General features: G+C 43.2%; 1 protein-coding gene across 1 annotated transcript in view; it reads left to right on the top strand.

Moving 5' to 3' along the window:
- The first annotated feature begins 2,043 nt into the window (after positions 1-2,043).
- The window catches only part of ADAMTS12 (ADAM metallopeptidase with thrombospondin type 1 motif 12), a 138,127-nt gene continuing 124,388 nt past the window's right edge, over positions 2,044-15,782 (top strand). The window contains exons 1-2 of the mRNA XM_044431052.1: positions 2,044-2,050; positions 2,575-2,936. Coding sequence (XP_044286987.1) covers positions 2,044-2,050; positions 2,575-2,936 — 369 coding nt within the window. The remainder of the gene's footprint in view (positions 2,051-2,574; positions 2,937-15,782) is intronic.

The raw sequence follows: 15,782 nt of genomic DNA, 5'->3' as shown, positions 1-15,782 counted from the left end.
GCCAGCTGGAGCCGGGGGTCAGACTAGATGGCCCGGGAGACCCCTTCTGACTCGCTCTGTTTCTATGTTTCTATGTCTTTGGTTTGATACATCTCAGCTCTTATGTTCATACCCAAAACACGTAAATATCCTGCTTAGGTTTGTCGGTTTGTTATTTCATTGCCAGTCTAGGCATCACATCAGACCTTATTTAGAGGGCTTCTTCCAGCCTTGTGGGTGTTAATTAAAAAAGTAATGTTACCATGCAGCTCAACATAGTCTGGCAGTGCACACTTTGAATCTGTGATGAAGAATACAAAGGCAGGCACTTTTATACCCAGGTGGCCAAAGCAGAAGGAAATGATGGCTGATAGTCCAGTAAAGATAGTGCAACATATCAGCAAATATTGAAATGCTTGCAAAGACCTTTTTGGAGACAACAATCAGCATAAGAAAGGAGATGCTAACGTCTAGTTTAATGCAAAATGCTGTTTTGATCAGGTTGGTGGTCTTAGAAGGCAGAGGGCACTGCCAGCAACCAATCTGGGCACTGCAGGCCACATCTTGCAGGCCCTTGAAAGGGCTCATATGGTTGCTGAGTCCCTTTCCCAGATGCTTGGGGCAAGCACGTTCCAACCACACCATAAGTGCCTCTTTTCTCTATCCTACACGCTTTTCTACAAATGGATGTTAATCCACTGCATGTAGTTCTGGTCTTGTCATAGAACTGAGATCCAAGCACAAAATGAGGAGAATTTCTTTTCCTGCTTTTCTGCTACCCAATAAAATATAATTTTCCCTGCTCCAAAAATATTGCAGAAAGGGTTGTTTCCAAACAGAAGCAAAATTGGTTTTGCTCACATCTACACATTTCCACACATTGCCGTCTAAAGCAGTGGTTTTCAACCTTTCTACAGCTGGGGACCGGTGAAGACAGGAAAACCGCCTTGGGGACTGCTGAGGCAGAAACAAAAAGCATCATACACATAATACAGTATTCTGTGTATTCATTTCCAAACACAATACCAAAAAATGAAAATTCTCCAAAACAATCAGAAACTAAGCAACAAAAAATAGCAGAAGAACAAAATACCAAAATTGGCACATCATGGCTTCCAGCCGGATCCCACCAAGCCATCTCTCCTCTCCCCATCCTTCCCGGTGAGTGGGATCTGCCTCCTGCCCCCCACAGACTGGCAGAAAATCTGCAGACTGGCATTGGTCCACGGATTGGGGGTTGAAAACCACTGATCTAAAGAGCTTGTAAACAGCCCAAAGCAGATAATGATAAATGCAGAGGCACTTTGTGCAGAAAAGCTCTATGGCTAACCCTCTTCTCAGGGTTTTGGAAGAGGCACCAGCAGTCATGTGAGCCTGCATTGGGCAAAGCAGATATTCTTACCTACCCTGTAATAAGGCCTGGAGATAAAAAGCATTATGTTACATGAAGCTGGATCCTGTGGCTTTAATCAATTAATTAAAGCTTTATATACCATTTCTGAATGGAATAAAAATTAGAAGAAAAGACCTAATACGATAAAAGAATACAACATAGTATACATAGGTGTAATATAGATCATGTCACAGTAATCCCAACCTAATTAGAATAGGATGCATAAGTAGATAAATAATAGTCAAACAATCCATAGTGATCTAATTACAGTATAAAACGATTTGATTTTTTCCCTTTAACATTAAATAACACTGAGAAAAATGCTTTGGCCTGGTACAGAAAAACAAAAAGACTGGGTGCTAGGCAACGCTCTTAGGGGAACTGATTCCACAACATGCTTTCAGCATGTTAAATAAATAAAGAGGAAACTCATTTTAAACTTTCTTTAAAATCCCATGGGAATAAAGAGGTAAACGTGAAAGACCATCGCAGGAAGGAACTTAGAGAATCTCAGTTAATTCTATCAGGGCCTGGGCTGGTATGTATGGAGAAGTGATCCCTCAAGTATCAAGGCTTACATCCAAACTTGGTCATATATAGCCATGACTAACTCAAGTCTTGATTCCAGTGGCTGTACTCAAATCATGACTATGTCTAGAACCAGGGCTGACATGAAAGGTAGCGTGGGAGGTCACCTGCCAAGGTCTTGCCACACAGCAGGGACCCCGGACAACCTGCCCCACCTCAGCTGTTCCTCCTCTTCACCACTGCAGCACACTTCTTCCTATGCCTCCCACTTCTGTCAAGGCAGCAGACGGGGTGCGGAGGGGGACCAGGGCATCTCCCCTCGCCCAGGGCATCTCTGCCTGACAAGCAACCAAGTGGTAGCAATGAGGAATAAAGGAGGAGGAGAAGCAATAGTGGCTGCTGACAATGACCTGGGATGGGTGGGGATTGAGGGTCTCTCGCCCAAGGGACTGCCAAAACTGGAGGCTGCGCTGTCTGGAATCAGCCCCGAGAACCAGGCCATGAAGGTCTTAAAAAAAAGAAAATTGAAATCAACACTTTGAACTAGGTTTGGAAATGATGGCAAAATCCTGTGAGCTCCTTGGATGTAGGATGTGATAAGTGACTATATGAATGACAACTCTTCAATGATGATAAAAATCTACATGGGTTTTCTGGCTTCTTTTCTTCCCTAGATCAGTTTATCAAAGCTTTGCAAGACTACGAGGTGGTCACCCCAGTGAAAGTGACTGCAGATGGGCATTTTCTCTCCTACAGTTTACACCACCATGCATCAAATGACAGAAGGAAAAGAGACTTAAGGAGAAAGGACAACAAAGTGTATTATAAAATCAAGCACAAAGAGAAGGATCTCTTCTTTAACTTAACCCTCCATCAAGGATTGCTGTCCAATAATTACATTCTGGAAAGGCGGTATGGCAACTACACTGGTGCAAAGGTCATCCCACATCTGGAAACTTCATGTCACTTCACTGGCACGGTGCTGCAGACCCACTTCTGGAATGGAAGGACAGCAGTCAGCGCTTGCACTGGTCTGGTAAGTAGCCATTCCTTTGAAATGGTTATTGCTATTGGTAATTCCAGGTATTCATAAACCAGAACGCTCCAGCATTGTTCCTTTCCAGACTAGAGCAAAATGGGTCTGATTGTGGGTTGTGTTCTAGCCAGAATGGAACAAAACACATCTTTGACCTGAGCTGCTCTGGTACTAAGAAGGTTTTGCACCGCAGATTCAGGATGGTAAAGTTTACATTACACCCTTCATGTCCTTGAGGGAAGGCTGACACAGTTGTGTGGTTTGTGATGCACATTTCATCACTGATGTGACTATACTGGTGGTGAAATAATGACACCACAATGGATTGTGAGAGTTCATCTGAATGATTTCTTTGTTGGCAAATAGCCGAAGCTCTGCTTTGAGGTTTACAGAACTAACCTTAAAACCATACAATGCAATAACCCGGCAAAACATAGTATAGAAACTAAGTTTGAAAAGAAGAAAATCAGACTAAAAACCTGGTAAAAGCCAGCAGCAGTGCAAAGATATAAAAATGCCATTCTTTAAATGGAAGACTATAAAGCCCAGGAAAAAAAGGTCTATACCTGATGCTGGAAAGACCACAGAGAGGCACCAGGTGACCCTTTTGGAAGGGAGCCATCACTTGGAGGACCCTTTTCTTAGTAGCGCCTGCCTCACCTCATTCAGCAGGGGCACCTGGAGAAGGGTCTCTGAAGATAATTTCCATGCAGGAAGATCCATCAAGTATTTTCGACCAGATTTTTACTGGAGATGAAACTTGGGTTCATCACTATAACCCTGAAAGTAAGCAGGAGTCCATGCAGTGGCATAAAAATGGTGCTGACCCTCCAAAGAAATTCAAAGTCACTCCATCGGCCAGAAAATCATGGCCACAATGTTTTGGGACTCAAAGGGAATTTTATTGATCGAGTACATGAAAAAAGGTGAAACTATAAACACAGCATCTTATGCAACCACTCTGCATAATTTAAGAGAAGCAATTAAAGAAGAAAGGCAGGGAAAACTGACCGCAGGTGTGTTGCTTCTTCATGACAACACGCCCGTTCACACGGTGCGTGTTTCGAAGGCTGCTGTGCGAGACTGTGGTTTTGAAGAAATAAACCACTCACCCTATAGCCCGGACCTTGCCCCCAGTAACTACTTCCTATTCCTGAATTTAAAAAAAGATCTTCGTGGAAAGCGATTTTCCGACGATGAAGAGCTCAAGGTGGCAATTAATGCACATTTTTTAGACAAGGAGGAAGGGTATTTTTTACAGGGAATTGAAAAGTTAATTTCTAGATGCAATAAGTGTATTGAAGTTATGGAGGATTACATTGAAAAATAAAAATTATTTCAATTTATTATTCCTTTTTCTTCATGCTGATACTGAGAATACATTGAACGCCCCTTGTATAATTTGTTTGTAAGCCATCCAGAGACACATAGTGATTCGACAGGTTAGAAATATCCCAAATAAGTAAATAAATTAAGCAATGCTTTTTGTTGGTCTTGATATTGTTAATGATATGCTCTTCAAAATTGGGTTTGTTTTCTGCGGGTTTTCTGCATCTCTTATTATCTGCTTGTGCAAGCTTGAGCTCACTTCTTAGCCATGCTCTTGACCTGTTTGATATGCTGCTACCATTTCTAGCCTGTGACATTCTTTCCAGCTGAGCTTCTCTGTGTGTTTTTGCATAATCTCCAAACATTTGGAAGGCATTTAACTCTTTTGATTGCTCTTTTCAACTCGTCCTTCATTTTAGAGGCTTCCTCTCTTGAAATCCAATGCAACTATGTTGGATTTGGCAATTTTCCACTTAAATCAGGGGTCTCAAACTCAACTCACCTGGGGGCCGCTGGAAGTAGAGTCTGGGTGAGGCTGGGCCACATCAAGTCTTCCGGCCGCTCATCCCGCGTCGCTCCCGGAGGCCGGCCCGGGCACCACCGGCGCTTTGAAGGCCGCAGGGCCCCTCCCCTGTGCCCCGCCCATCCCAGCAATTGGCCCGTGGGCCGCGAGTTTGAGACCCCTGACTTAAATGCATATTAACTCCAATGACACTGTGAGCACTGTTCCAAGTGGCTCCACGGCACGCATATCTCATCCTAGATCCTCCTAGGCAGCATCACTTTGAATTAAACATAACCTCTTTTCAGGTTGCTTCCATGACCAACTATTCTAAGACATAGTTATGTAGGGCATTGAGAAATGTAACCTTGTTGTCGTGACTAGAAGATGTATTTATCCAGTTAATGTGGAGGCAGTTGACATTACTCTTCATGCAGTAGAATAACATAGGCAGGGCCCTTGTCTTTACTGCTTTCTGTTCTGAGCAGCTACCAGCCACAAGCTTTCTGGGAAGCAGAAATGAAAGCAGCAGAAGCCCCTGCTCACTGCCTCAGAAACTGGGTGTTTCACTTATCCCATATAGCAAGCCGCTGTTGACAGGCTGATCTATAAATTTGTCAAGCCTTCCAATCAGAACATGCATATGAAGTCTGGGGGCGGAATTGCCCTGATATGCATCACTCTACATCAGACTTTCCTAACCTGGTCTCCTCCAGAGGTGCTCAACTGCAAGTTTTATTATCCCCAGCCCGCAAGAACTGGTAGGGAAATCTGGTCTCTGCTTATATGAAATGCCAGTTGCCTTTTTGTTGTTTGTGCTTTGATGTAGATCTTTTTAGACTTCCCCAGTCTGCTTGCATTTCCACTGTCCTGATAACCTACCCATATATGAAGCTGCTTGAGGCAGGCGTGGAAGACTGTTTTCATTCCTGAATGTTGAAGATGGAGTTTCAAGTTGGCTCAAGGCCTGCTAAAATACCCTGGATCCAGGGAAGGATACTGAGGTCTCCGTCTACTCCTCCTTCCATGGGCAAACAGTCTGGAACACATGGTGTTTCTCAGTGGGCCAGCCCTTAAAGCTGATGCCTTCATGGTGCTAAGTCCATCCCCCATCTCAGTTTGCTCCTCAGAACTGCCCCCCTCCAACTTGAATCTCTCTGGTTCTCTGGGACTGGCTTATCTCTGGATCTGTTAGCCTTGGCATTTTAGCTGCAAATTCCAACCCCCGCCAGAATCAAAATCTGAGTTAACAACTTTTGGAGGCTGTATTATGGGAGGAGTCAGTCCATTCTCTACATTACTGGATTTTTGGCCTAGCCCCAAATCACCAAAAGAGATTGAGTGTAGCTAGCTTGCAGCAGGCTGCAGAATTCAAGCCAGAGTGTGTTCCCAGTCCTTAGCGCTCTCTTAGCTCTGCAAACCAAACTATGCCAATGTAAACATGTGTGGAGCAGCCTCCCTGCAGCCCATCAATGTGGAATGAGAATTCTTAGGAAACATTGCTGGCCTGTAAAATCTCCTGGAACTGTTCAAAAGCAGGCTTGAAAGCAGGACTGGTGCAGATAGACACACTGTCCTGTGAGCGCAGCACATGAAATTATACTGACAACTATTGGCACCGTTGAAATAGCGTTTTCTAAATGTGGTAAAGAATATTACACAGTCAGAGGTGGCGCTAGATGCTGAAAAGATCTGGGGCTCAGACCCAGACAAAAGCAGCAAAGGCTGCAGCTGCAAATGCTAATTTAATATGCTCCAAATTCTTTGTCTCTCTGTATGTTTGTCTGTAAAGGAGACAACTTCAGAATAAAGCCTCAGACAAAAAGATTCAAGGCCAGAGGTGGGGTGGCTGTAGGAGGCAAAGCACCTGTGATCAAAAAGCCAGGGAATCCAAGGGATCAGATGCCACAGAAACAATCCGGGTGTCTGGACCCTTCAGCAAGTGCCCACAGACAGAAGTGTGGTGGGGTAGATGATCCGCCTGAGATTTGGGACTCCAAATGAAAGATTTGGGACTCCAAGGTCTTAGTGCCCAGCTCCAGTTCTGATTATGAAAGGAGGCCGATGCATCATGAGAAGGCAAGACTCACTGGAGAAGAACGAAGAAAATCATGCTAGGGAAAGGCAGAAGACGACGACCAAGTGGGAGAAGGAGTGACTCCATAAAGGAAGCCACAGCCTTGAACTTGGAAGTGCTGGGCAGGGCTTTTTTGGAGAGCTTTCATTCTTGGGGTTGTTATAAATTGGAGATGACGTGGCCCAGTGGCCTGTATCCTGTGGCATCATTTTGCCAGCAGAAAGGAATCACTGAGGCAGCTGATGCCCCCCTTTCCCCTAATGCAGAGCAGATTTTGGACATGTGGGGAGCTGCACCTCCATTCATGCAAAACTTCTACTAATTGAAACCAATGCAGTGCCCATGAACATTTGTGAATAATCTGTGCATGGATGAAGCAGAAGAAGCTTTGCCTTTGAACCTCTCTCCAAAGCTGTGTACATGGCAATCCTCTCTAGCCCCTTTATTCTGACTGGGGCCAGGTTGCTGGTGCACAGGTAGGCTCCGTGCAGTGGCTGAGATGAGAGAGGGCTGGTCAGGTGGGTTCCGTGTTGTTCCCAGCCTCATCCATACATTGCACATACCTGCTGCACACACGTTCTGTCTCAGCGCTAACAAAAATAGTGTTGTGAATTATTTCATGAATGCTTATGCCATGATAAGAGGGTTTTGAAGGGACAATAGCAGTAGGTCTTGCCTTTGCTGCCACAGATGAACACACACTAGTAATACATCATTAATAGCAGATGCTCATTAAATGAATGATTGTTATTTTAAAAATGAATATCAAGTGTTCCTCAGGTCATTATTTTGCCAGTGTGGACCAATTTGCTGGCATCCCTCTGCGGCATTTTTCCTTTCTACTGTTTACTAGGCCATTCTCACCCAGGGTGATGAAAAAAAAGATTTAAGAACAAGTTTCCATCTGTTTCCTTTGTGTGAGTTTGCATATGAAACTTAACTTGGTAATACGTATATTGGCAAAAGAGCAACACTCTTTCTTCAGCTTCTTTGCCCTGCCTTCTGCCCAGGTAAATTGCTCCTTTCTACCTTTGCCATGCAATGTGCTTGTGGATTATACTGATTAGCATTAAGACAGACTTTTTTTTTAAAGGCAGATAAATCTGGATTTTTATTGGCTAGAATATTAATGGACCTTTACTTATATCAGTAAGAAAAGGGGGAATGTGTGCTATTAATACAAATCAGCTTTCATTGATTTCTTAACTATCATCATGACTTATATTGAAGAGGTAAGAATATTATCTTTGAAGGATTGCAGATAGGAATTGGATAAACCAAACAGCAAGGAAGAAATTGTGTTTGGGATTAAGAAATTAAAATCTGACAGCAGCAGTATCCCATGGATGGTAACTTGAAAGTGAGTTACATGGCGTTCGGTGCATCAAATAAGCTCATACAGGATTGCAGTCTAATGACACAATCATCCAAGGACAATTCAAAAGTAAGTTCCACTGAATTTAATGGCACTTATTTCTAGGTGTTTGTATATTTATTTATTTGATTTCTCGCCTGCCCATTAGCCAAAAGGGCTCTCTGTATAGGATTGCAACCTTGCTTGTCTGAGCTTCATAGTTATATCTGGGTATCATGAGCTGTAGCCATAATTCCCATTTCTTACCATACTACTTCTGAGGGTATGGGGAACTTCTGGAGCAGACTGGGGGGCAGGGAGGGTGAGGAGATGGGGAAGTGCTGTTGCATGAACAGAAACATGCCTGAAATTACTTTGAACTTAGTTCTGTTGAAACAGTTATACGGGGGGGGGGGGGCACATTCTACTAAACATCTTTGAATCTGTATTATTTTACCTTGCAAGCCAAAGAGCAACTTGTGCCAGGAATTGAACTTGTGGGAGGAACAGATGTTTTAAAATCTGAAATGTTTTGATGAGTAGCAGGACCCATCTGGATGACATGCAGCTTTTCAGTAGGATGACATTCCTCTCTTGACAAAGATCAGCACTCAAAGTGAAATTATACATTAGGACTGTTTGGTGTGTACGATTCACTGTCCATGCTCTTTAAGACATCTTTTATCTGCCTGGCTGTACCTATGAAGAGTAATAATTGGCATTGCTGACTTGTGGACGTCAGTGGTTTGAAGGCTGTGTTGGAATGAGATGTGGATGTCTTGTTTGGTTCTGGAGAGAGGCAGGGAGAACATTCTTCACTCAAGAAGTGCAGCCAGGGCCAAAGTCATAGCCAGGCAGCTGCGAAGAGCCCTCAGCCCAGGGCAGCCCATTTAAAGGAGCCCCATGGACTTGCTCCTAGTCATCATGGCATCAAGAGTCACCTGCCTCTTGCATTTGCTGAGGTGGTGGTGGTGAGAGAGAAGAGCAGAAAATGCCCTGGCTGCCTTCCTCACTGGCTTTTCTACCTGCCAAGCAAGCGAGTGGCAATAGTGGTAAGAAGACAACCTCCCAGAGCAATGGTGCCCATTGACGGGTGTCTTGCCTAAAGGCCCCTCCAAAACCTAGAACCAGCACTGAGATCAATCTTTGAGTCCCTTGCAAAAGCCATCTCCTGATTGATTCATAATAGTATTGGACAACCCAGTTTCGTTATCTCTGAATGCACATCTTTTCTTAAATGGAATGTTGTTACGATTGCTTTCTTGAAAACATTACAGATTAAGTTAATGTGGAAAGGAAGAATGGAGGGCAGCTTTGAATCAGAGGAAATTGCCTTTTTAGGTAGAGCCTATTGAAATATCCATTGGGGCATGTGATATGGGCCTCTGATCTATAATAAAGTGCTAGTTGCAGTGCAGTCCTATGCGAGTCTACTCAAAAGTAACTTCATTAAGTTCAATAGGACTTATTCCTATTCCTCAGGTAAGTGGGTATAAGCTAATAGCATCAGAATCTTTGGAAAGGGTACTGATTGATGCTATATTTTTCATTTTATAACCTTAACCAAGAAATGTTCTTGAAAGTGGTGGAATGAGGCTATGCACAGAGAGCACCTATGTTCATCCTAAAATACAAAGCTGATTTGCATACTTTATTATACATGCAATTGCTCCATTTATTAGCTTGTCTGTGAATGCAAGAAATCCACCTCCAGACAGGCCGATCTCTGAAGTCTTACTCCTTAGTTGATTTGCATCTACTGCTTTGCTGTGTCCCTGTCAGAATCTGAAACCTGGGCGCCTCTCGCCTGGTGATGAACAGAGCAATTCCTCTGCCCAGGTGATGAATGGAGCACAACTGTCGGTACCTGCAGGGATTGGAGACTAAGCCATTCTTGCTACCCGGGACCAACATTTGCAGACAATGTTTGAGAGCGAGTGTAGTTGCTAGGAGCGCTGGACTGGGTCTCGGGATTTGGGTTCTGTTCCCCACTCAGCCATGAAGCCACAGGGCGATTCTGGGCTGGTCACGAACTATCGGCCTCACCTGCCTGACTGAGTTGTTGTGGTAAGGATAGAATGGAGAGGGGGGAAACTTGTAAACCACTCTAGGTTCCTTGCTAGAAGAAGAAAGGTGGGGTATAAATTCAATGTAATAACTACTACCCTTTACTCAACTGCAGTTTTTATTGCTACTAGATGGGCAATTCCTGTGCAAAGCAGGAGCAGAAGTAGCCCCACTGAATCCAGTGATACTTATTAGTGCATGAACATGCCTTAGACTGAGCTGAATGCTACACTGGGTCTTATGAAGACAGTTTTCTTGTGACATGTGATGCTGCTAGTGGGGTTGTTTCCTTTAAAAGGCTAATCATTCTTTGCTTTCACAAAAGGAGAAACATGGAATGGTGATGCATAGGCTATGGCAAAGGTCACATTCTCCATCTCAAGGAAAGTTGCCCCTTGAATTCACTGATTAAAAAAGGAAGGTCCTCACAGAATACGAAGAAGGTTATGAAAACAAGAAGAAGCTCCATTGTAATTGACTATGAAAGGAATGCTTTTTCCTTTGTACCTTCCAGACAGGTGGAAATCTTAGCATGGTCCTTGCAACATCTGTTTCCTTTGAAGGAGAGAGCAGTGAACTTATGACAGCCTTGTGTTTTGTATATAAAACAAGTGGGATCTGCAACAAAATGATGCAGTGTGGAGTGTTGGCTGTTCAGGATTCCAGCAATTCCATTCCCACTACTGGTTCCCCACCAGCACCCAGTCAGACACTGAGCATGCTCAGTCCTCATTAGGATGTTTTGGTATCTCTTCCTTACTTAGAGTTTTCTGTCCCTAAGGTTTTCTAGTTCTTCTGCAAAACTTGTGGTTCCCCAAAACCTGATGATACCTCTCTGGTGTGTGTGGGGGATCATATTGGCTGCATTAGTAACAGCACACAGCCTGAACATGGTAAATACAGTGATGTGCAGGTATTCAGAAATGGTACAGCAGTAAGTATTCACAGAGTCACAGAACAGCTGGGGCAGAAGGCACCAGAAAGGCCATTGAGTCCAACCCCTTTTTAGTGCAGGATGCCAGTTAACCATCCTGATCAGAGAACTGTCCAGTTGCTTCTTAAATGCATCTGGTGTGGAAGAGCACACAGACTCATTCCTGTTGGAAAAAGGCCAGCTGTTCTGTAATTATGCTTGCTTGCTTGCTTGCTTGCTGTAACTTGCGAGACCACCAAACACAGACCGTTTCTGTGCCCCAGCCAGCAACCATGGCCTTGGCCAGGCCATGGGCCAAAGGCCTCTGGGTAGCCTTAGCAGTAGCTTTGGGGCTGCTGAAAGCAGCTCCTGATTTAGGCTCTGTGTGTTTAAAGCTGTAGATCGATTAATCAGTGAGAGCTTTACATGTCTAAGGCTGCAGATCAGTGAGTCATTTAGAAGCCAAATTAAGATACCTAGATGCTTGGAAAGTAACACATACTTAACATTACACAAGTGTTAAGGGGAAGCAGTGCTCAGAAAACCTTCACTAACTCCAGCCACAAACTAGGTCTGGGAGACATCTAGCAAGACCTCAAATGTCTCAAGAAACAGTTCTTACAAAATACCAGCTAGTTGTGGGCTTTGCACAGGACCACCTAATGGGACCTCTTTGGTAAGACCTTTAAGTGTACAACCCTGTGCATGTTCAAATAGGAAAAGAGGCCTCTAACTCCTAGCATGTTCCAGCCACTGCGCTGGGAGTTGTAGGACCCCTTTCTGCCTAAACATACATAGGATTGCACTCTAGGTTTAGTGTCCAAAATTACCTTGCTGCACCAAAGCCTGAGAAACTCAGGCCCAATTCAGAATGAGTTTGCTGTCATTCCTCTGGCCAGTTCACCCTTCCTGCACCTCACCCTTGCTGTGCTCCAAAGCAAATTTGGGAACTGCATAGATTTGTAAGAAACAATCAACCCGGTGATTAGCAAATGCACCATGATTAGCATGTCCTTGGGCATCCTCCCTCAGAGTCCTGATTTTCTCAGAAGCCACGTCTAAGTTTTTTCCTAGAAATGTTCCTGTTTTTCAATAAGCAGTTTAACTGGTTATAGCCAGAGCGATAGTGTTCCAGGGCAGGACAGGAAAATCAGTTTTAGCAATCTGTGTTTCTCTTTTCCAACTCAGAAGAAAGTTTATGTATAACACACAATTGAACTTATTTGCTAGAGGAAAAAAATCAGTTTCCAACATCCTGCAAGTAGTTCAAATAAACTTGAATCCTATAAACTAGCTCAGATTCAGGCCAACTAAATCAGTAGATCTAGGGAGACTAGGGATCCTACATTGTAGGGATAGTCCTCTGATTTGGAGAGCTGGAAGAAGACAGTTATCTATTTGAAGATGCGTTCTGTGTCAAGAAGTGTCAAATCCAAATCTGGTATAAATCCAAAGGCCCATAAGGAAGGGATGCAGCAGCAGCCTTGAAGTTGCCCATCTACAGTTTAGCACCTGGACAGTTAAGTACCTGTACAGGCAGACACACAGGCCACCTAGTCAGTCTTCTCCATGATGTGGAGATGTGTTGTGTTTCTTTGCGTATGCTAATTGGTGTTGTATTTTCAGGGAAATGCATGTTTCCATGCTAGTGGTTACAAACCATGGATATCGAATAGAATGCAAAAAAAGCATTTCAGGGATATAAACCCAGATTGAAACTTTAGATTGTTACGAGCTTACTGGGATTCTTCAAGAATTGTGATGTTCAGGTGATGTCCAGGGAAGGATTCATATAAAAATTTAGGTCAGCCTGAATCTTTATATTATCTCTGGAGTTTTACCAGGAATATGTCTAACCAAACCTGATCTTGGACTTATTAGAATTTGCAATGAAATCCCAAATGTCTGGGCTATGCTAGATCTTTCCATTGCAGTTTTGTAAAGTTGTTTTCAAGATTTTACTAAGTCTTTATGATAATCTGTTTTCTTAATTTTTGTAAACTGCCTTTCATGATTCCAGATAGGTGGTATAGAAAATCAAGCAATAAATACAAATGCACACGCATGGAGGAGAGGTATCGGTGCATATAGTGGCCATTTCTGAATTTGCAACATCCCAGGTAGTATCTGAATCCCTTTTAACTGGGATTCCACATGTTCAGAATTTTAATACAGCCCCTATTTATTGAGGACCTGAACAGCCAACTTGGTAAGCATCAATTGTCTACATTGGTTGCTGCAAAGAACAAGAAATTAAACCGAATATCCTTTGCAGCAGTTTCTGTAACGTTATTTTATACATGCACGCACAGGAATTATAGCTGGAAACATCTGCCTGTATTTTTGACATTTCTTTGTCTTCAAGGTATAATTTGCTTTCAAGTTCTCATTAGCCTGAAGCCTTGTTTCTCTCACAACAAATCACAGTTATGCTGATGGGAAAGTTTGTGGAATTCTTAGGTTGTGATCCTGTGCATATACACATGAGTAAGTTCCAGTGAAATTGGAAAGCTGTGCTTCCAGATAAACATGTTTAGGATTGGACTGCTAGATTTTACCAGCTTTTTAAAAATCTAGCTATGTTAGATGTTATAATGTTAAAAATGTAACAAATAAGTAAACTAGGCTGGTATAACACTGAATAGAAATAAGTTGCATCTTTTAAAAGATGGAAGATAACAGTAATGTTTTATAAAAATCAATTGTACATTGTGGCATGGTGTTCAATATTGGTTGTGGGAGAACAGGTTGGTCATCTAATTGAGGTTCCAGAATATTTGATATTTTTGCAAGCATTTGCAAAACTACAACTCTCACTTTGGTGTAGAATTAAAGAAAATAGAAAAGTTAATTTAGCAGGCCAAAAACCAGGTACAGTGCTACTGGGCAAAAATGGATTCTCTTGGGAGAAATCAGAGTTGTCACCAAGGTCAAATTACACAGGATATCAGTCAAGTAGAATCAGAATCCAAAAGGCAGCATCAGACAGAAGTCCAAAGATTGATAACATGAAGGCCCAAATCAGAGTGACGGTCAGGTTACAAGATCTTGGAGCTGAAGAACAAGTGTTGTTTTCAGCAAAGGCTAGGCTAACAACAAGCACTTATTTTAGCAGAACCTCCTGAGCCCCACCCATGACCCAATTGTATGTGCCCTCCTCTTGAGGAGTCCTTCTTTGAGTGGGGTACTACTTAAAGGGGCTCAGGTGATGACTCACTCTGGGACTGAAGCAGCTTCTGTCTCTGGACCAGAACGTTCCTTTTCGGTTACAGATGCACCTATTGATCCTCTGAGGTTCCAGGTCATTCATATCTCCTGGCTGAGAAGAGTCTATAGCAATGCCTGTGTCAGGGGTATCTTGCTCCTCAGAGGAGGAGGATCTCTCCTGTGGGGGCATGACAAGAAGCTTGGTGAGAGGACCAAGGGCATAGGGCATATATGGGCATGTATGGTATTGAACAACCTGGTATCAGGTCAGTGTCAGTCTGTCTGACCATCAGTTAGCCCAGGACTCTGGGCCCTGGGTAGCAGTGACTCTCCAGGGTCTTGAGCAGGAGTCTTCTATATTACTTGTTAGCTACTGCTTTTAAGTGGATAGGCCAGTGATTGAGCATGAGACATTCTGTTCTACCAGTGTGAGTCCTGCAGCTGCTTCTCATTAGCCCAGTGCCTCCAGTTTGACTTGATAATATTTACCAATGTTATACCTCAGCTGGGTTAGAAAAATTTTTTTTAGAGAGATGTTGTCTCTTGCTTACTGATGCTGATTGAGGAGGCCAGGTTATGAACAGTAGCCATCCATTGGAGGAGCAAAAAAATGGCATTTCCGTATTAGTTCTTTTTAACAAGATATAAGAATTATTTCTTAAAGCACTCATTCAATGACCCAGATCACACGTTATGACTCCTAGGACTTGGTTACGCCTTGGGTAGCTGCGAATGAATGGGAGCAAATTAATTTTCTTCCAACCACCCATTCTGAGATTAAAAAAAAGACCAAGGACACTCCATCTCTGAGTTGATCAGCTGCTTTCTACACCTAGAATTGTGGGTTACTGGGGAAGAAACAACCCAGAATTGTAATCCATGGTTTGTTGTTAGTTTGTAACTCCAGGTTGTCCCTCTCCCAACAACCCACAATTCCACATTTGGATGCTAAACTGAACAACCCAACTGAATGTTCCTGAGCTGCTTAGCTAAAGTGAATATAGGAAGCTGCTTCATGCTGAGTCAAACCACTGGTCTACCTAGTTTAGAATTATCAACAGTGAGTGGCAGCAGCTCTTCATGTTTCAGGCAGGATTTTCTCCATTCTTGGTGGAGATTCCTGGAATTGAACTTGGGATCTTCTGTACCCAAAGCAGGTGCTGTGCCACTGAACTATGGAGCTTTGCTCCTGTGCATACATGAATATCCACAACTTAAGTATCCCATGGATAGTTATGGCATGTGAACTGGATCAATGGGTAATTCCTACTTTATACTTTAGCTAATCTCATGGAAGTTTCTTTTGAATGTATATAATTGCAAGTTATTTCACTGTTGTTACTTCTCATCCCGCCACCTTTGCTTCCCCTTTTATCCTAACAATTCTGTCAAGCATG

This window comes from Varanus komodoensis, unplaced genomic scaffold (assembly GCF_004798865.1).
Source record: "Varanus komodoensis strain SLA01 unplaced genomic scaffold, ASM479886v1 scaffold22, whole genome shotgun sequence".
Classification (NCBI taxonomy): Eukaryota; Metazoa; Chordata; class Lepidosauria; order Squamata; family Varanidae; genus Varanus; species Varanus komodoensis.
This window is presented reverse-complemented; position numbering and strand designations above follow the sequence as displayed.